The sequence below is a fragment of the Bubalus bubalis genome, chromosome 15, assembly GCF_019923935.1.
Source record: "Bubalus bubalis isolate 160015118507 breed Murrah chromosome 15, NDDB_SH_1, whole genome shotgun sequence".
In the NCBI taxonomy this organism is placed as follows: Eukaryota; Metazoa; Chordata; class Mammalia; order Artiodactyla; family Bovidae; genus Bubalus; species Bubalus bubalis.
Window position 1 is genome coordinate 36105182 of NC_059171.1, and position 22911 is coordinate 36128092.

Below are 22911 nucleotides of genomic sequence, written 5' to 3' on the forward strand. Positions count from 1 at the left end.
GCACTTTGCTGCTCTTTATTGTGAATGTAGACAAAACAAAGCTAAGTCCCCACCATGCTCCAAAGTCACCCATGTAATTCCTGCTGTATTCTGCGGAGGCTAAATGCCAGAGAAGTGATATCTTTCACCCAGAGCAGCCCATGATTTAATCAGGCGCCTTCTGCATAGCTGAAAGTCACCATAATAAAAGGAACCATTAACCCAGCCCAATTAACCTATCTGAAATACCACAAGACTGCAGAACCCAAGAGATACACAGATATTTTTTCTAATGTTGCCTTTTTGAAAATACAAACATGTGGTTACTATGCTCTAAGAATTTCTTTATCTTTCAAGGACAGGCTCTTTTCTTGTCTCTGGCCAGGTCAGATTGTCTTTAACAGAATGCCTCACTGCAATGACCAGATGAAATCTGCAAGTATAAGTCACAGCATCCCTGGGTTCATCCCATTCGGGGATCAGCTCAGATTCCAGGCCATGCCCTGTGGGTGATCATGCTACCAGCAGTGATCTCAGGCTTCACAGTCCCCGGTGGAAACTGGTCATCTCGGCCTCCTTTCTCAAGGATCTGGCTGGTTCAGAATCACCATCTGAAAACCTGTCACCCATGGGGAATGTCAAGACCAGATGTAACCTTGAGAGAATGCAGTGAGTCAAATGCTGTTTTTTCTTCCCAGTGTTCAGAGTCTTACTGGACATGGATCCCTTTTTAAAATTACGTACAGAGCCATTTTTAAATGGAATGCTTTTCTCCAACCTTGCACACCATTCAGCTAGGAGTTCCTCAATAGGTTGCTTTATTCTGACGTGAGGGATTATTCCTTGCTACAGTGGACAGAAATAGCCTAACTACCTGGGCAAACTGTGGTTAGAGATCACTGAGGTTCTATCCACTGACAGATTCTATCTTCTGGTGGCAGGGGGACACCGAGTGTCGGAACCTTTCTTCCTGTCCAGTGAAAAACACAAGCATTTGCAATGGAGGGAAGAAGAGGAGGTGGATTCTCTCTGTGAGCTGGAATCTGCTGGGCCATTCCCAGTCTGTAAACTTAAAAGAAGAACCACACAGAACAGGAAACAGAATGCTGTTTTATTTCCCCGCCCGCCTCTAGGACATCTGCACTCCTCTCTTTATCTGTGACATGGAAGATTAGCCTGTGATTTCATTACAAAGCACTTTCCTCATCTGGATTTTTGAAGTCTCTGACTTGCCATACCTTCCATGAGTTTTCTTCATACTGACAACTGGGAAGTGAGGTTTGTTGTCCTTGCTTAGTCTCTTAAGCTGTGTCTGACTCTTTGCAATCCTATGGACTACGAGGCTCCTCTGTCCATGGAATTTTCCAGGCAAGAATAGTGGAGTGGGTTGTCATTCCCTTCCCCAGGGGATCTTCCTGACCCAAAAATTGAACATGTGTCTCCTGCATTGGCAGAAGGATTCTTTACCACTGAGCCAGAAGTGAGTTTATATCCTTGTTATTCATTCCTATGTTTCCAACTCCATAAACATTTTTTGAGAACCTATTAAGTGTCTGGTAATACGTCACTATCCTAGGTGCTAACATGAGACTTATTTAAAATATCAAAGAACATCTTATTGGCTGACATCACACCAGGCTCTGGGCAGCTTCTTAGATGACATAAATGATATATGATCTCCTTGTATAATTTCTCAATGGATGTAAGAGTGAGGAGGGTGGTGAGACTGGAAAAAAAAAACTGTCTTTTGAAATGTTTGTACCCAATTGAAAGGAATGTGTGAACTACCATCAGATATTTTTCATCCTTCTCTTATTTCATTCTAAAATCAGGATATGGGAAAGCTGATGTGGGTAATATCATGGCCATATTAATAGCAGTCGTGATATCACCATGGGACCCGGCAAGTGTCCCTAAGGGGAGAAGCGCTGAGAAGTGAAGAATAAGAGAGCCTCTGCATGGCTCTTCCCAGGTGGTGCTAATAGTAAAGAACCCACCTGCAAGTGGAGGAGACATAAGAGACGGGGGTTCCATCCCTGGGTAGGGAAGATCCCCTGGAGGAGGGCATGGCAACCCACTCCAGTATTCTTGCCTGGAGAATCTCATGGATGAAAGAACCTGGCAAAGAACTGGAGACAACTGAAGTGAATTAGCACACAGCACACCACATGGCTCAAGAAACCAAGTCCATCTGCCAGGCTCCTGTACGTCCAAACCCAGGGAGCGAGTTGATCCTCATATTAGATACATTCTATGAAATCTGGTTAGCTGTTGTTAAAATCCTCAGCAGATCAGAGACAGCAAATTAGTACACTTTGATGTTTATGGGAAAATGACAGCCGTCAGCCTCACAGGAAGAGAGGGAGGGAAAATCAAAAGCATACAATACAGATACAATGTCTATGAAAACAGGGGAGAGTAGGGATACGGGGACATAACTCTATCATGTCTCAAAGATGGGATGCCAGTACGCTAGTGGAGCAACCCAGAAGCCCATGTTTAACAGGCCAGGGATGTGATCAATGTATTTGAGAAAGATTTCCATCTAAAATGGCTAAGAAAAGAAAAGAATGATGAATGCAGTGGTTCTCAACCAGGGGATGGCCTTGCCCTCTAGAGGACACTGGACAAAGTCTGGAGACATTTTTTGGTTATTGCAATTAGTGGTGGGGGGTGCCAGTGAGCAGAAGTCAGAGATGCTGTAAAACATCTTATAATGCAAGGACAGCCACTCTGTCCCCAACACACACACACAGAGAAATATTCTGACCCCCAATGTACATAGTACTGAGACTGAGAAACTCTTGTTTAATGCAACAGATTTAATTATTTGAAAAATTCGCTTATGTGGCCCATCTCAGTTGCTGGTGATGCAGGGGAAGGAGTCATGTTAACTGTCAAGGTTTTTTATACCTATGAAGGCACCTTTGATCTTCACAATAATCTTAAGAGAAAGCTGAGGAAGAGAGTACAGTCTCCACTTTAGAGACAAGAGAGCTGAGACACAGAAGGTTAATGATGCTTCCAGTGATGAAAAGATATCTGGGCTCCTCATCTTGTGCTTGTTGCAAAAAACCACTGTCTTTTGTGGTGGTTTAGTTGCTGAGTCCTGTCCAGCTCTTTGCAACTCCAGGGACTGTAGCTCACCAGGCCCTTCTGTCCATGGGATTTTCCAGGCAAGACCACTGGAGTGGGTTGCCATTTCCTTCTCCAGGGGATTTCCCCAACCCAGAGATTACACCCTAGTCTGCTGCATTGCGGACAGATTCTTTACCACTGAGCTCAGAGGTGTTGCACTCAACATGCCAGCAAATTTGGAAAACTCAGCAGTGGCCACAGGACTAAGCACTGAAAGTGAAAATGAAAGGTCAGCTTTCAATTCAATCCCAAAGAAAGACAATGCTAAAGAATGTTCAAACTACTGCACAATTACACTCATCTCACACGCTAGCAAAGTAATGCTCAAAATTCTCCAAGCCAGGCTTTAACAGTACGTAAACCATGAACTTCTAGATGTTCAAGTTGGATTAGAAAAGGCAGAGGAATCAGAGATCAAATTGCCAACATCCATTGGATCATCAAAAAAGCAAGAGAATTCCAGGAAAAACATCTACTTCTGCTTTATTGACTATGCCAAAGCCTTTGACTGTGTGGATCACAACAAACTGTGGAAAATTCTTCAGGAGATGGGAATACCAGACCACCTTACCTGTCCCCCGAGAAATCTGTATGCAGGTCAGGAAGCAACAGTTAGAACTGGACATGGAACAACAGACTGGTTCAAAATTGGGAAAGGAGTACGTCAAGACTGTATATTGTCACCCTGCTTATTTAACTTATATACAGAGTACATCATGAGAAACACTGGGATGGATGAAGCACAAGCTGGAATCAAGACTGCCGGGAGGAATATCAATAACCTCAGATATGCAGATGATACCACCCTTACGGCAGAGAGTGAAGAACTAAAGAGCCTCTTGATCAAAGTGAAACAAGAAAGTGAAAAAGTTGGCTTAAAACTCACCATTCAGAAAACTAAGATCATGGCATCTGGTCCCATCACTTCATGGCAATTAAGTAGGGAAACAATGGAAACAGTAAGAGACTTTCTTTTTTGGGGCTCCAAATTCACTGCAGATGGTGACTGCAGCCATGAAATTAAAAGACGCTGTTCCTTGGAAGAAAAGCTATGACCAACCTAAACAGCATACTAAAAAGCAGAGACATTACTTTGCCAACAAAGGTCCGTCTAGTCAAAGCTATGGTTTTCCCAGTAGTCCTGTATGGATGTGAAAGTTGGACTATAAAGAAAGCTGAGCACTGAAGAATTGATGCTTTTGAACTGTGGTGTTGGAGAAGACTCTTGAGAGTCCCTTGGACTGCAAGAAGATCCAACCAGTCCATCCTAAAGGAAATCAGTCCTGAATATTCATTGGAAGGACTGATGCTGAAGCTGAAACTCCAATGCTTTGGCCACCTGATGTGAAGAACTGGCTCATGTGAAAAGACCTGATGCTGGGAAAGATTGAAGGCGGGAGGAGAAGCAGACCACAGAGGATGAGATGGTTGGATGGCATCACCGACTCGATGGACATGAGTTTGAGTAAGCTCCGGGAGTTAGTGATGGACAGGGAAGCCTGGCGTACTGTAGTCCATGGGGTTGCAAAGAGTCAGACACAACTGAGCGACTGAACTGAACTGAGCTCAGAAAGGGAGAATCAAAACAGTATTACTTGCTCTGTGTGTGTGCGTGTTCAGTCGTGTCTGACTCTTTGTGACCCCATGGACTGTAGGCCCCGCCAGGCTCCTCTGTTCACGAATCTTCCTAGTCAAGAATACTGAAGTTGGTTGCCATTTCCTATTCTGGGGGATATTTCCATGGATTGAACCCAGGTCTCCTGGTGGTAAAGGCTGATTCTTTACCACTGCACCATCTAGCTAATGGGTATCAAATTTAATTTTAATAAATCAAAACAAAGTCATGGGACTTAGGTCAAATACAACAGGTCTTTTGTTCTCTTGCTCATTTGTTCTCCAAAGAGTTTTTGAGTGGGGAACAGATGCCAAGCACTGTTCCAGTGGCTGCACACACAGCGGTGAACACAAGGGACACTTCTCATGAAGCTGGCATGTGACAGCCTCTTACACTTGCTCACTAAACACTTTGTTGTAGGTCTGGATAAGATTCTCCAACAATCCAAGCAAAGCCTTGCAAAATTCCAAATCCTTTCCCTGTGTCCTATATACCTTGCTCTGGAGTCACGCTATGCTAAGTCGCTTCCGACTCTGTGCAACCCCATAGATGGCAGCCCACCAGGCTCCCCCGTCCCTGGGATTCTCCAGGCAAGAACACTGGAGTGGGTTGCCATTTCCTTCTCCAATGCATGAAAGTGAAAAGTGAAAGTGAAGTCGCTCAGTCGTGTCCAACTCTTAGCAACCCCATGGATTGCAGCCTAATAGGCTCCTCCGTCCATGGGACTTTCCAGGCAAGAGTACTGGAGTGGGGTGCCATTGATGATCTGTAAACAAGATTTGTATATTTCTGCCTTTTCCTCTTCCTCTGCCTGCCCTTCTCATCCAGAAAACTTGCACTCATTCTTTGAGATCCAGAATAAATTTTACCTAATAGCAGAGCTGGTAGCTTTGTCCTCTGGGCTCTCACATTATTTTGTAAGTTTCAGTAGCATGTTAATTACAGTGAATGCTGAAATTTACCTGCTCTTGTGTCAGCCTTCTACCATTAAACTGAGTGTCTTGAGGGAGGTCACAGTGGTGCTGGATTCTTCCCTTTGCCCTTTCCAGCACCTTCTCCACCTTGCTCTGAGACCTGGGAGACTGACCTCTGTGAACTGCACAAATGAGCTCCCTTTTTCTCTGGCTTTAAGAGGGATCTGCCAATGGGCAGCACCAGCAGGAGTTTCAGGGGACAGCAGAGGAGTGACCTTGGAATTTATCTTCTTCAGCTCTCTGCCCAGCAGGTCATTCTGATCAACTATAGCTCATTGCATCTCCCAGGGGTAGCGCAGTCATACTGGCCTCTCTCCAGGTTCCAGGGCTCACTCCTTCCCTTGTTCATTGAGGCCAAGAGGTGGTAAATATCTCCCCACTGTCACAATGCCCCTGGGACTGCACCATCCCTTGTGACTTTATCTAAACCCAATCCATTCATCTGCAATTAGCCCCTTTTCAAACCTCTCCTAAAATTATAGAAGTTAATTGAGCCATCTCCCTCCTTTTTATAATATTCTTACTATAACAGGAAACTGGCTCAAAGAGGATGCTCAAGAGATGTTTACTAAAAGTGCAAATGAAGGAATACAGATGTTACCAAAATTTTTTACTGGAAGTCTTAGAATCTTTCATTTATTAAAAAAAGCTGCCTTCCTCAAAGGCTTCACTTTCTTCAGAAACAGTGAATTATTTTTTTGATCTTGACTAGACACAGTATCACTTATTAGCACTGCTGTTCTTTGTCATTTTACAGGAGATAGAAATAAAAGTGACATCTATACTCTCCCTAGAGCATCCAACAATTCTTCCCCTGAACTCTTCATTGCAACCTCAAACACAAAACAAAATCAAAGCATGAAACTTCTGTCCTGACCAACAAGCCCTGGTCAGAAAGTTTCTACCTCTGAGGATACACATAATAACAGCTGGGTAGACAAGAGAGGGAAAAATAAATAAATTCAATGAGACTCTCACATTTCAGTAAAAGTTTTCACCCAAAGTGAATATGACACATGAAATGAGCATCAGCCTCAAAGATCTTCCTTTGGAACCTCATTGGTAGCTGTGTTTTCTAACTTAGCAAGTGCCTCCTGCTGTTAATGTGAAAACTGGTTTCAGCTTAATTTGGCAACCCAGAAAACACATTATTTTTTGTAGCTATTATCATCCATATTTAGCCCTTTACCATGCTGTCAGTGACTTGGAGAGTTAATAGTAATTATAACTTTTGACTATTTATAAAATATTTGCAGTAAGTGACAGGTCTTATACTGCAAACTTCTCAAAGGTTATCTTTTTAAAAACTATTTATTTATTTATCTGGCTGCATCCAGTCTTAGTGTATCACGTGGGCTCTTTTGTGCAGTGCGCCGACTGCCTAGTTGTACCAATTAGGCTTAGTTGCTCAGAGGCATGTGGGATCTTAGTTCCCTGACCAGGAATCGAACTCAAGATCCTTGTATAGCAAGGTGGATCCTGAACCACTTGACCACCAGGGAAGCCCTGGCAAATGTTATCTTTATGACAATACTACAAGGCAGGCACTATCCTGCCATTCTATGGACAGCAAAGCTGAGTCTGGGGAAGGCTGCTGCAGAGGTGGGATTTCATTCCAAGCACAAGGACTTAGGAGCCACACAGTGGAAACTGCCCTTCTCTGAATAACATACACTCACCCCTAGCAGCAGAGAGAGACACGTGGATACACAGGTACTTTTGAAGTTTCAATCCACCAGTCTGTTGGGGAGACCAGGTCCCTTAGTTCTGAGAGTGGGTTTGGAATGATGCCGAAAAAAAGGTAAGGAGAAAAAGAATATAAAATATTTTAATTTAAAAAGTCTATGAATAATAAACGCTGGAGGATAAAGAACCCAGCCCCCCGACACTGTTGGTGGGAATGTATTAAGACAATGGTGCAGTCACTATGGAGGGTCCTTAAACAATTAAAAATAGAGCCACTATATGATCTAGCAATCCCACTCCTAGGCACGTATCCATATAAAACTATCATTCAAAATGATACATGCACCCCAGTGTTTACAGCAGCGCTATTTACAATAGTTAAGACATAGAAGCAGCCTAAATAACCACTGACAGATGAATGGATAAAGAGGATGTGGTGTGTGTACACACACACACACACACACACAGAAATATTACTCAACTATCAACAAGAATGAAATAATGCCATGTGCAGCAACATGGGTGGACCCAGAATTATCATATTAATTGAAGTCAGACCAAGAAAGACAAATATCATATGATATCACTTACATGTGGAATCTGAAATATATGATACAAATGAACTTTTACAAAACAGAAATAGACTCACAGACATAAAAAGCAAACTTATGATTACCAAAAGGGATAGTGGGTGGGGGAGAGATAAATTAGGAGTTTGGGATTAACATAAACACACTACTCTCTCTCTCCCTCTCCCTCTCTCTCTATATATATAAACTGTTTGGCACAGGGAATTATACTCAATATCTTATAATAACCTACAATGGAAAAGTATCTGAAAAAGAATATATATATATTCAGAATATATATATATATATATATATATTCAGAATATATATAAATGAATCACTTTGCTCTATACTTGAAACTAACAGAACCTTGTAAATTAATTACAATTTAAAAATTAAAAACAAGAAATTCTTTATTTTTAAATTTCCAAAGACAAACTGATTTCTACATGGCAGTAAAACCCATTTATACTTCTGTTAATAGTCTAAGAATCTTCCCCTTTAAGAGAGAGAAAGCCCAAGGCCTACACTAGCTTGACTGTCTCTTTAAATGTTACCCAGCACCTAATATATTACAAAGACACTACAATGCAGAACAGATGGAAGAACATAAAGCAGATGCAGATCTGAAGTCTAAATAGAGATGAACAATTCTTCAGTTAAAACAAGAAAACGAGGTGGCAGCACAGACGACATGGAAAAAGAAGCAGTTTACACCCGAGAGAAGTTACTGGGAAACACACAAGGTATCACAAAGGAGCAGAGCAAAAAGTTGCTATCTTGGCATTTGAAGTGACATTCCCTGATGTCTTCCTGGCGCACCAAACAGGCTTCTGTGGGATACTCAGGAGGAAAGCTAAAGGAGATCTAAAGCCTTTAAAGCCTTGGGGAGGAAAAATGGTTGGATACAAACTATCCAGGGGTTTCAACGAACTTCCAGAATCGAATTCATTTATCATGAGTATTTTCCATACCAGGAGGAGGAACCCAAATAATCATAACCAAAGATTAGATGAAGAAGAGATGTAATTTCTCCTGACCAGTTTTTAACTTAGTTTCATTTTAATATTTTTTAAGGATTTTTCGGATGTTGAAGTCTTTACTGAATTTGTTACACTATTCTTTCTTTTACATTTTTGGTTTTCTGGCCCAGAGGTATGTGGGATCTTGGCTCCCTGACCAAGGATTGAACCCGCACTCCTGCTGCATTGGAAGGCGAAGTCTTAACCATTGGGGCCCCAGGGAAGTGCCTCGTTTTAATAATTTTAACACTTTTATTTTATGGACGTTTCTAAACACACATAAAGTAGTGAGAACAGTACTATGAACCCATGTGAACCACCACCCAGGATTGGTCACCATCGATGTCTGTCACTCTTGCTTCATCTCTTATTCCCTCTCCACTTAATTTTCTTGGTGTTGTAAAGCAGTCTTGATAAAGTGCTTTTTTCTTAGTTTCCCTGTAAAAAGGTGCCTGCTTCCTGTAATTGATTGTGGGAAGAACAGCTGCCAAGTGTTAAGCACAGAATCCTTTAGAAATACTAGTCAGCCAGTGATCATTTTAATTCTTACGTGTGGACACATGAAAACAATGGCAGAGGGTGTGGAACGATGAGACTCGCGCTGTTAATGCAGGAGTGGAGCAAAACAGGACAGGAAAATTGGTGCTTTTAGGCCTCCGGCGTTGTTTTAAACATTAGCTTTTGGGAAATGTGAAGCCCTTCAGACATGCATTTAACCAAAGTCACAGAATTCTGTTCAGACACACAGAGACATGTATCCCAGAAAAAAGGGGAAAAAAAAAAAAAGTTATTGAATTAATCCACATGTTTCAGGGCTGGCTTCTTATTGCAGTATTATCCTAAATGCTACCAAAAGATGGAGTGGGGAAAGACATGACTTCTGGCTTCTAGGAAGCCAAGACTTCCAGGGTAAGGACAGAGCAACTGCAGGAGAAAGCACCCAGCAACCATAAAGAGGAGCATATGTGAAGATACAAGGGAAGAATTTTCTGTGGAAAGGCTTAGGAGATACAGGGTAATTGCTCCCACCCAGAGGCACAGTGAAGTAGGGAGCCAGGGCTCTGCTTGTGAGGCAGGGGAGGTGAGAATGGAGCTGGCCCGCTCCGTCAAGGTGCTGACAAGCAAACGCAAAAACAGTCCTTAAAAGGCTCACAATAAGTGAAAATGCAAGCGACCACTCCTCTCCTAAGCCCTGAGGAGATGGTTTTCATCAAGTAATGTGAGACTTCCTGTAAAAAGCTAAAGCCATCTTCCCTTGCCATGGAAAGAACGCTACACGCGGTTGTCTCCTAACATAAGTTTCAATTTTATTTTATTTTCCGTTTCAGTCCAACTTTCTTGCTCTGTCACCAACACCTGCAAAAATCGACACAACCTTCTAGTTAGCCCTCTCTCCAGAAGGCAAACGATTCCCGGGTAACTACCCCCGTAGCTTTTGTTCTCTCAGTATCTCTGCTGCCCCTTGAGGTGTCTCTAGTACAGACACAGACTTTCACCTCCTGTTCCTCCCAAGTTCCATTAAAGGGTAACGCACAAATCCTGGACTTCCGGCTATCTTTTACAAAATTCTCCTCATGGTTTGGTTTAATGACGTAAATATCATATTGGAGTAGTCTTTTGGTTTCTAAATGCCAAAGAAGGAAGATAAAATTGTTTTCAGAGAAACTATTCTGCAAGCCTTGGTGACCCATCACAAAGGCTCCGAGACATTCCTAGTTGGTGGTTTTCTAAAGCTGGTTAGGACCTGTGCTAGAGTCAAGAGACTACTGTGGCCATATGCACAGGAGTGGAACAGGTGAAGGCAGAAGGCTAGGGGATGAGAGAAAAGAAAGCAAATGCATGAGAATGAGCTAGGGACTACGTAGTACCAGGACATGGGTGTGTGTCCCCAGGGCGATTCTGAGACACACTGCTGTTTACCTTCCCCTCAGCTTTTCCTACCTTGTTGGGGAACTGCTAAGGAAGGGGATGCTGGTGAAATTGTATGGACCTGACAGCATCTCAAGGCGAGGACTTAATTTGAGACATAACTCCTTTGTAGAAAGGAATGAACCACCTACAGAATAAGGTTAATTCTGCAGTACTTCCTCTGACCTCCACTATATCGCTCCTCACATGGCCACTGGAAGTTTTACTATCCTGCAAAGGGCAGGGCTCAGGTAATGCTGCCCAGTTACTGCCAATGGTGATCACCTGAGGGAGTGGAAATGGTCTGCAAGGAGGCACTTAGATCATGAGAACATCCTGAATTTAGTTATCCTGGTGCTCTCATCACTACTAAACTTGCTATGTATTCCCAACTCTCCTTTGGACTTAGACATCTTAAAAATGTCCACAACTGGCTCATTGATTAGGACTTGGCCAGACAGCTCCAGGTGGCTAATTGGTAAAGCAATATCTCAAAAAGGATTTGTCTTTAATTATAGGAGTTTGACATCTTTATGTAGGTTGTAGGAGATATTAAATACATTTTCACTAGACATCCATTGAAGCCATATGGCAGCCCTGAATAAGTAGAACAAATTGGGCATAACAGAGCATTATTATTTATTTCAGGATGGCAAGACAAACTATTAATGGCACATTTTACAAGTCGGGGCTAGAAATTCAGGAGTCTAGGTAGTAGGGAAGATATCTTTTAAGGATGGATGGATGGAGGATGATACAAGGCAAGACAGAACCCAAAGAGCAGGGGTGAGAAACCGATTCTCCAGACTCTAAGAGGAAAATCAAAGACATAAAAGAGTGCAATGATTACGTGTCCTTGTTTTCACCCAGGAAGTCAGCTGGAACTGGAGGCCCTCTCTTTGGGTCCATTCAGTCATTTATTTATTTATTTAATTTTATTTTATTTTTAAACTTGACATAACTGTATTAGTTTTGCCAAATATCAAAATGAATCCGCCACAGGTATACATGTGTTCCCCATCCTGAACCCTCCTCCCTCCTCCCTCCCCATTCTATCCCTCTGGGTCGTCCCAGTGCACCAGCCCCAAGCATCCAGTATCGTGCATCGAACCTGGACTGGCAACTCGTTTCATACATGATATTTTACATGTTTCAATGCCATTTTCCCAAATCTTCCCACCCTCTCCCTCTCTCACAGAGTCCATAAGACTGTTCTATACATCAGTGTCTCTTTTGCTGTCTCGTACACAGGGTTATTGTTACCATCTTTCTAAATTCCATATATATGCGTTAGTATACTGTATTGGTGTTTTTCTTTCTGGCTTACTTCACTCTGTATAATAGGCTCCAGTTTCATCCACCTCATTAGAACTGATTCAAATGTATTCTTTTTAATGGCTGAATAATACTCCATTATGTATATGTACCATAGCTTTCTTATCCATTCAGTCATTTAATTCAACACTTACTTAGAATCTATTAGTAGAGCAAGTGATACGGATCAGACCTGTTAAGAGGTTCACGGACACTTAAGTGGTCTGTGAGTGGGCATCTGGGACTCTGACCTCCTAAAGTTCATGTAAAATCTGTACACAGGAATTTGTCTGAAAAAGAAGTCCATAGCTTTCACGAAACTAAAAGCCTCAGACCAAAAAAAGCTTAAATACTATGTAGCTCCCTATCGAAGACTGTAAGGCATTTTACAATGCAAGAGACTAAGGTGAGTGAGCGTGATCACCCCCTCACTGATCCCATACTTTAAACTTTTAAAAAGGCATGCTGCTGCTGCTAAGTTGCTTCAGTCGTGTCTGACTCTGTGTGACCCCATAGACGGCAGCCCACCAGGCCCCACCGTCCCTGGGATTCTCCAGGCAAGAACACTGGAGTGGGTTGCCATTGCCTTCTCCGTTAAAAAGGCATAGATCTTATTTATCCAGAAAAAGGCGGGTAAGGAGACCCCATAAACTCCAGAGAATTCACGTCTTACAAATGCTTTGAATCTCAGAAAATAATTTTTACTATTGGCAAGATCAAAAAATGTCCTAAAGAAACACAACCAAAAATGTAAGATAAATAAAAGCAGTTAGAAATGAGATGTTCTGAGAAGGCTGAGGCCATCTGGTTCCTATTATTCCTAAGTGAGAGGACATCATTTCATCAGCTTGAGACACAGGCATCACTTCAACAGCACGTGGACAGAGTGGTTTGCTGGGGAAGATGTCAGCAGAGACCAGAACGCTTTTTGATCCTCACCCTTGGCTGTTGAGACAAAAGTCCAACTTGTCTTTTCAGCACGTACTTCCATCCTACTTTTGTTAATCAGTTTGGAATCTATATATAATGTGTGTGTTAGCTTCTAAGTCGTGTCTGATTCTTTGTAACCCCATGGACTGTAGCCCGCCAGGCTCCTCTGTCTGTGGAATTGTCCAGGCCAGAATACTGGAGTGGGTTGCCATTTGCTTCTCCAGGGGATCTTCCCAACCCAGGGATCGAGCCCAGGTCTCCTGCATTGCAGGCAGATTCTTTACCATCTGAGCCACCAGGGATATATATGATATAAAGATGTTTAAATCATAATTATCTAGGCCTAATTTTAAGGAACTGAATAGCTCTACAAGATCTGCGATCATGACTGCCTTGGTGGCCCAGTGGTTAAGATTCCGAGTTCCCAATGCAGGTGGCCAGGATCCCTGGTCAGGGAACTAGATCCCCTTGTGTAACTCAGAGCCTGCAGGCAGCAAAAAGGACCTTGTGCAGCAAAAGAGAAACAAAAAAAGATCATATGATATTCCTCTTCCCTGCCTCCTCTCCCAGCTGATTATTTTGGCATTCACCTGGATATCTCTAAATGATATATTTACAATGTTACTGAATTTTTTTTCAAATTTTAAAAAAGTCAATTTTCCACTTAGCTCACCTCTCTCGGTAAACTTCTGTCACTCTTGTCACCCTTCCCATCACCCCTTAGTCCCCACATAGGACTTTGCACTCAGTCAGTATTCACTCTTTTCACTGTCACACTATTTAAATGCCATGCAAAATTGAGGAGGGCGTGGACTACTATCACAATTTCTTTCCTGTGTGACTACTGTTTTCCTGAAAGGTAGCAATTATATCGTGTTTTTCAATTTATTTGGTTTTCTAAATACTTGTCACTGCTCAGCCTCAGACTCTTTACCACTTGTCTAAATACCCTCTGAAGATGTTTCACACTTCAGGTACTCTATTAATTTCATCTTTTTGGAGAAGAGGCTCCTGGATCTTTGCTCTCAACTGTGTCTGGGGTAGCCCATTTCCAGAAACCGTTTTTACCCTTTCCAGGGACAAAGCTTCAGTCATTAGCCAGGGTAGGGGGCATGGCAGTCTTCTGCCTATAAGGAGAGGTAGAGGGGCTCTGGGGATCTGATTATTTCTCAAACTTTCCGTTGATCTTCTTCAATTAGCTCAGGTACGAATACCTCAGACTGCTAATAGATTTGCCATGTGTCCATTTGCTTTCCAGCTCCCATTTGTGAACTGTCATCTTCTCTTTTCCTTTCCATGTCTTAAGGATTTATGCACTTAACATTTTTCTTTGGTGTTGTTTTTCTTTTTTTAAGCAGGAGACAAATGTAGACGTGTGTATCTACTCTGCTTTCACTATTTTTAAGAGTGTTTTAGAAATCAATATTACAGAAAACCCAGGAAAATACTTTAAGTAGACATCAACAGATATTATAAGACAATAGCCAATGTATGCTTATCTGTAACTTACAGGTGACAAAAAATGAGGCCCATTCTGCTTCAGGTAAGTCATTTGCTGGGCTCATATAAATATTGAACACCTTATGCACCTTTCCCCTTTCACTTAACCTTCCTAATTTTAGGCTTCTGTGGAGCTTTGCCTTCTTGATAGTCTATGGCTGCTGTTAGGTCCCAAATACCTTAGAACTGCCTCGGGCAATCAATACCTCTGTCATGCTCTATTACAGCTGATCAATATGGACAAGGATGCAATGAGGTGGAAGCAAGATGTTTTATTCAATCAAGTTTTGGGTGTCTTTTATTGACCCCAGTACTTTGGGAGTGTTTACAAAACTTCTATACTCCTCTCATCTGGTTTATTTCAGTTAGCACATTTTTTTCTTTTTGTTTGTTTGCATAAAAAACCCTGCACATTCCTCCTTTCAAAGTTGCACAGTCACCCATCAGCATGAACAGGTCTGGATCCCAGCTGCATCTCTGTCCCTGTTTGTGTGATTTGGGGTAAATAAGACCACAATGGGGTTTCCCTCATAGTTCAGTCGGTCAAGAATCTGCCTGCAATGCAGGAGACCTGGGTTGAATTCCTGAGTTGGGAAGATCCCTGGGAGAAGGAAATGGTAACCCACTCCAGTATTCTTGCCTGGAGAATCCCAGGGACAGAGGAACCTGGCAGACTACAGGCCATGGTGTCGCAAGAGTCAGACACGACTTGGTGACTAAAACCACCACACCACTAACACAGTAGGCATCTCTCATCTATGCGGTGGGAGTTGGTAAGGCTCACCAACTGGTATTTCAATGTCAGCTGGGGTCAGCAGACACATTTAGCATGGTTGTTGGCACAAGAAAGAATTTCTTTAGATGTTCATAGCAGCGCTATTTACAATGGCCAGGATATGGAAGCAACCTAAATGTCCATCAACAGAGGGACGGATAAAGAAGATACACACACACGTATAAATGTATATATATGTATACAATGCAATATGTACATATATACATATAATGCAATATTACTCAACCATAAGGAGGAACAAAATTGGATCATTTGTAGAGACATGGATAGACCTAGAGCCTGTCATAAAGAGTGAAGTATGTCAGAAAGACAGAAACAAATACTGTATATTAATGCATATATGTGGAATCTGGAAAAATTACATAGATGATCTCATTTGCAAAGCAGAAACAGAATCACAGATGTGGAGAACAAATGTATGGATACCAAGGGGGAAGGAAGGGGAGGTTGGAGGAATTGGGAGATTGGGATTGACACACACACACACTATTGATATTGTGTATAAAATAGATAACTAATGAGAACCTACTGTAGAGCACAGGGAACTCTACACTGTGGCGATCTGAATGGGAGGGAAGTAAAAAAAGAGGAGATACATGTACATGTATGGCTGATTCATTTTGCTGTACAGTAGAAACTAACCGGAGAAGACAATGGCACCCCACTCCAGTACTCTTGCCTGGAAAATCCCATGGACAGAGGAGTCTGGTAGGCTACAATCCATGGGGTCGCTAGGAGTCGGACATGACTGAGCGACTTCACTTTCACGGTTCACTTTCATGCATTGGAGAAGGAAATGGCAACCCACTCCAGTGTTCTTGCCTGGAGAATCCCAGGGACGGGGGAGCCTGGTGGGCTGCCGTCTATGGGGTCACACAGAGTCAGACACGACTGAAGCGACTTAGCAGCAGCAGCAGAAACTAACACCACATTGTAAAGCAACTATACTCCAATAAAAATTAATTAAAGAAATAAAGATGAGAAAAACTTTTTCTTTTAGAATGTGAGTGCCTTAAGTGGGGATGTTGGTGGGAAAAGGGGAAAGAACTCCACAGTTCTCTGCAGTCATCTCTACTTCCTACTATGGTAACATCACTAGGCTGCTTCACAAATTGCTATGAATTTTCTACTCCCTAAGTATATTTGTTTTCTTTTATTTTTTGCACCATGACTATTCTCTCATACCCCCTTTACCACTAACCTCCTTTGAGTTTATGGACACTGCAAATAACGTTAGTCAAAACACCCCAGAATCCTGGGGCGGCAGAGGTAACTAGCTCTGCAACCAGATAAAATCAGCAGGAGTCTGTTAAGAAATCAAGCAACTTTCCTCTCCTGCTATATGTTTGTGGTTTCTTCTTTGATCAATGCCCAAGAACAAGCTGACTCCTCTTTATATTTCCATTTCCTGAGTGGACATTACTGTCAGCAATATCATTACCACCCACTTTCTTTTCTCCTTTCTCACTCTGTGTATGCCATATTTAGATTATGAATTCCCAGAGGGTAGGCTGGTCTTGTTTGAGTTTGTTCATCTTTCTTTTTTAAATGTTTATTTGTATTCCAATTTTGCATTGTACACATAGCACATTAAATGGAAACATTCCTCATTCTTATCTGGTCTCTTTTCAAGAGGTTAGGGAATCACAGAACATACTGTGTGCTGAATTAGCGCTTTTCTGGAGCTTGGCCATTAAGAGGAAAATTCATGACACATATGAGATAGTCTTTCTTAGCAGTCTCCTCTGAACATCCTTGACAATCTGCTAGATCATACACTTGATCTTATAATCCAAAAGACAACAACAGTGACATATTTCTTGGATTAAAGAGAAAAAGAACACATTGCAAACCAGCAGAGAACAAATAAGGATAAAGGAGAGATAAGATAAATTATTTATACAATAAGCAGGCCAAGCGGTCACTGCATCAGCTGAATATAATTATTAGGTAAATGGGGCTCATAGGAGCTTAAAGTTTAAACCACATGGAGCAGAAGTTATCATATCCCTAATTATTAAATTGAGAAACCATGGTTCATTGGTTGGACTTCTGGGAATGACTTGAATGCAAGGCAAGAGTATGAAAGAGGGATTGCAAGGCAAGTGATTTTTAAAGATCTCTTCTGTCATTTGTGTAGTAGCATCTTTTACATGTTTCCTCACTAATTTTTATTTCAGGGTAAGAACCTGTGATGACTGACTGGACAAAGAAGATGGAAAAATAATCAACCTGAGCGAAAAGGAGGTCTGAAGCTCTGAGTGAAGAGGACCCCAGGGGTGAAGCCCTCAGGAAGGCCCTGTGATGAGCTTCTATACCAGGTAATGGTCACTGCTGAACAGATGCTAATACATGGTAGACTGTAAAGGAAGCCAGTAAACATTGAGGACCCCTTCACCCCCAGCAAAAACTGTCACAGGCAATGCAGACACACAGATGGGAAACAGAGAACCTGCCTCAAGGAATGTGTCCTATTGAAACGGGGCTGAGCATCGTGCAAATGGGTATAGCCTTGGAGGTCGGCACAAGCGTCCCCGGAAGATCATCAAAGGGAAATGAACACAGGCCTGGATCCATGACACTCAGAATGACTGTGATGTATTCAATGCTCACACTGCATGCAACATTTTCTTGGAACCCTACATATGCTATTCTATTTCACAAAAACAATCAATAATGGTTAACATGTACTTGGTACTTACTAAGATCCAGGCTGAGAATCGTTTTGTTTAACGTGCACCAGCCTGGGAGACAGGTATTACATTTTCTGCTTCGCAGATGAGGAAGTACCTTAGGAATTTAAGAAATTTGCAAATGACCGAATGAGCATGTAGTTATATACTGCATGACATGGATCTATGGCTGTAAGAAATGAAAGTGTGGATTTAAAAGAATGTGAAGAAAAATAATGGAGGAGAATTTGGCCACAACCAAATAAACACAAAGGACAATAGTTAGATGATCACCATGTGAGATGTCTTATATATAAATTGGCAAGTTTCTAGAACTGATGCCTTTGATAGGGTTGTTGTTGTTTAGTCACTAAGTCATGTTCAACTCTTTTGCAACCCTATGAACTGTAGCCCCCCAGGCTCCTCTGTCCGTGGGACTTCCCAGGCAAGAGTGGGTTGCCATTTCCTTTTTCAGGGGATCAAACCTGCCTCTCCTGCATTGGCAGGCAGATTCTTCCTTTGATAGGGTAATAGGATGCTATATCAAAGAATGTGTATTCCATCCACATTCATACAATTTTTTGTTTTTATACATTATGAAATATAGTACAGAAAATACAAAATGTAGAGTCTAATAATAACAATATGCAGAGTACATCATGAGAAACGCTGGGCTGGAAGCAGCACAAGCTGGAATCAAGATTGCTGGAAGAAATATCAATAACCTCAGATATGCAGATGACACCACCCTTATGGCAGAAAGTAAAGAGGAACTCAAAAGCCTCTTGATGAAAGTGAAAGAGGAGAGTGAAAAAGTTGGCTTAAAGCTTAACATTCAGAAAACGAAGATCATGGCATCTGGTCCCATCACTTCATGGGAAATAGATGCGGAACAGTGGAAACAGTGTCAGACTTTATTTTTGGGGGCTCCAAAATCACTGCAGATGGTGACTGCAGCCATGAAATTAAAAGACACTTCCTCCTTGGAAGGAAAGTTATGACCAACCTAAATAGCATGTTCAAAAGCAGAGACATTACTTTGCCAACAAAGGTCCACCTAGTCAAGGCTATGGTTTTTCCAGTGGTCGTGTATGGATGTGAGAGTTGGACTGTGAAGAAAGCTGAGCACCCAAGAATTGATGCTTTTGAACTGTGGTGTTGGAGGAGACTCTTGAGAGTCCCTTGGACTGCAAGGAGATCCAACCAGTCCATTCTAAAGGAGATCAGCCCTGGGTTTTCTTTGGAAGGAATGATGCTAAAGCTGAAACTCCAGTACTTTGGCCACCTCATGCAAAGAATTGACTCATTGGAAAAGACTCTGATGCTGGGAGGGATTGGGGGCAGGAGGAAAAGGGGACGACAGAGGATGAGATGGCTGAATGGCATCATCGACTAGATGGATGTGAGTTTGAGTGATCTCTGGGAGATGGTGATGGACAGCGAGGCCTGGCATGCTGTGATTCATGGGGTCACAAAGAGTTGGACACGACTGAGCGACTGAACTGAACTGTGTACCTCTTAAAAGCTTAAGATACAGAAAACTGTACATAAGCCCTTCCCTAAGCTCATCTCCTCTGCTCCCCTCAGACGTAACCAAAATTCTGAATGTTAGTACCTTATTTTTCTTTATAGTTTATATATGTATTTTGTATACAGTGCTATACTTAAAATAGATAACCAACAAGGACCTATGGTATAGCACCGGGAACTCTGCTCAATATTCTGTAATAACCTAAATGGGAAAAGAATTTGAAAAAGAATAGATACATGTATCAATATATGTATAACTGAATCACTCAGCTGTATATTTGAAACTAACTTAATCAATTATACGCCAATATAAAATAAACATTTAAAAATTAACAAAAAAAGAACAGTGTTTAGCATATAAAAATACATGAGAGTTTGCCTGTTTCTAAATTTTATGTACACTTCATGTAAATGGAATGATACTAATATATGCATTCTTCTGTGATTAGTTTTGTTCAACACTACTTATCCATGTGAAGACATAAAGATAAGGTCCATTGGTTTACTTGATGTGATAGAGGGGTATTATATGAAGATGTCAAGACTGATTTAACAATCTAAGTCAAGGGATAGCTGGGTAATTTCCAGTTTTATGCTATTGAAATCAAAACTGTTCTGAACATTCTGGTGCCTGTCTCCCGGTATACAAATTACTCACTAAGCCATATTTCTCTAGAACCTCCAAAGTATTTTGAATACATGTAGTGATAGCTAGCCTCCTCATTTTGTTGCTGATTTTAAAGGGGCTTTCAAAAGTACTTCACCATTAAATATGGTTTTTTTTTTTGTAGATATATTACTGCTACTGCTACTGCTAAGTCGCTTCAGTTGTGTCCAACTCTGTGCAACCCCATAGATGGCAGCCCATCAGGCTCCCCCGTCCCTGGGATTCTCCAGGCAAGAACGCTGGAGTGGGCTGCCATTTCCTTCTCCAATGCATGAAAGTGAAAAGTGAAAGAAGTTGCTCAGTCATGTCGGACTCTTTGTGACTCCATGGACTGCAGCCTACTAGGCTCCTCTCTCCATAGGATTTTCCAGGCAAGAGTTCTGGAGTGGGTGACCACTGCCTTCTCCAGTAGATATATTGGGTTGGCCAAAGTTTGTTTGGCTCTTTCTGTTACATTTTATGGAAAAATCTCAACAAACTTAACTGGCCAACCCAATATATTATCAGATTAAGAAAGTTCCATTCTATTCCTAGTTTGCTGAGAATTTTTATCATGAATGAATTGTAAAATTTTACTGAATGATTTTCGATATGTATTGAGATGATATATGATATTCTCTACTCAGTTGACATGACACTTCACATTCAATAACTTTCTAACAACGGACTAACCCTGGGAGAGGATGAGGGCAGGAGGAGAGGGTACGACAGATGATGAGATGGTTGGATGGCATCACCAACTCAAAGGACATGAGCTTGAGCAAGCTCCGGGAGATGGTGAAGGACAGGAAAGCCTGGCGTGCTGCAGCCCATGGGGTCACAAAGAGTCAGACATGACTGAGCGACTGAACAGCAACAACAATTGTGCTTCCAGGGTTAAGCCAAATTTATGATACATCTTTCAAAAATCTTATTTTGATTTGCTAATATTTCTTTTTACCTGTTACTGTTCTAGATATTTGAATTGTGTGTAATTCATTATCTTATACTGTCTGTGTCAAGTTTGGATCCATGGTTAATATTGGTCTTGTAGAAAAAGTCTGGGATTATTCCCTCCTTATTTCTCTATTGCCTAAAATATTTTATGTATTTTAGAATTTAATATTTGGCATAACTCATAACTAAAATCTTGTCTAGTGTTTTCCAGTAGGAAAAACTTCACTAATTTTACTCATGATGAGATCATTCAGGTTTTTTATTTTTCTCACAAATTACTTTTGATTATTTGTATTTTTAGATTATCCATTTTACCTAAATTTTCAAATTTATCTGCATAAAGAAGTTTATAATTTTGCCTTATCTAATTAACTTCTTGTGCATTTGTAATTACTTTATATCTATTATTTACACAATATTTTTGTGTGATCAGTCTCATTATTGCAAAGAGTAATGATGATCTCTATTGGTATTTTCTATTTCATTTTTTTTAAAAATCTCAATTTCCCTGCTGGTATTTCTGGGTTTACTTTGCTGCTCTTTTTCAAATTTTTCAGTTGATGATTCACTCAGTACATTTTTCCCCCTAATATAAGCATTCAAGGCTATAAATTTTTCTTTAAGTATTACTTTAGCTTCTTGTCACATACTTTCTGAAGTATTATTTATATTATCACCTAATTTACATAGTTTCCATTATGATTTATTCTGTGATCCACAGGTAATTTAAAAGTGGGCTTTAAAACTTACATACACATGCATTTACCTTTTTATGACTGATTTATTTATATCTTGTGTGATCGAATGGATTCTTTAACATTTGTAGAGACTTTGTGTATGCCCTAGAATATGATTAATTTTTTATGAATTTTCTGGGTCTCTCTCAAAGGAATTTCTACTCTCCGGCTGTTGGAAGACTGTTCTGTGTGTGTCCTTGCAGTCAAGCTTATTTGTTGTGTTGTTCTAGTTTTCTATATTCTACTAAAAGCAACAAGTAAAAATTTCCTACTATGATGTGGCGTTGTGTATTTCACTGTAATTCTATCAGTTTGTCTTTACGATTTGAAGCTATACTATTCATTACATAAAAATTCAACATTATTACAGTTTTCTGATGAATGTCAACTTTTAAGAAAATTCAGTGTACCTCCATATCTCTAGCATAATATTTTTTGGCTTTAGTTTTGTTTTTGTTTGATATTATTATTATATCAATGAAAGTTTCATTTAGGCTAATGTCTGCCTAAACTATCTTTTTCTCATCTTTAGTTTCAACCATTCAGTGTCTCTTCTAAACAACATATAGCTGGATTCTGTCTGATAGCGTGTGTGTGTGTTTATCTAGTTTGATAACTACTGACTTTTAGTAGGGAAGGATAGTACAATCACATTGGTTTTGGCTACTGAAATAACTAGATTCATTTCCCCAGCTTTATTTTGTGGCATCTGTTCCACTCTTTCTATACTTCCACTATTATCATTTTTCTTTCTTGACTTCTTGAGGATTTTTGAAGTTTTTCTCTCTCCGCAGTTTTTCTTCCACAAGCTTAGAAATTAGACTCTATGCAGTCTGTACCATTTGGAGTTGTGGAAAGCAAGACTTCTGTGGTGTAGGTTTTATTTTTCCTAATTCACCTATGGGGAATGTTTGGACTTCAAGGTTTTGGCTTTTTGT

At 41.0% G+C, this 22911-nt stretch overlaps 1 protein-coding gene across 11 annotated transcripts in view; it reads right to left on the reverse strand.

Annotated features, from left to right (window-relative positions):
• Nucleotides 1-22911, reverse strand: part of SAMD12 (sterile alpha motif domain containing 12) — a 462238-nt gene that overhangs the window by 68269 nt on the left and 371058 nt on the right. Inside the window, exon 5 of one of the 11 annotated variants that reach the window (XM_044928343.1) lies at nt 13053-13150. The exons of the other annotated variants lie outside the window; for them this stretch is intronic. Within the exon in view, the coding sequence (XP_044784278.1) occupies nt 13068-13150 (83 nt within the window). The 3' untranslated portion in view covers nt 13053-13067. Of the gene's footprint in view, nt 1-13052; nt 13151-22911 lie in introns of those variants that run through there. 11 annotated transcript variants of the gene reach the window in all.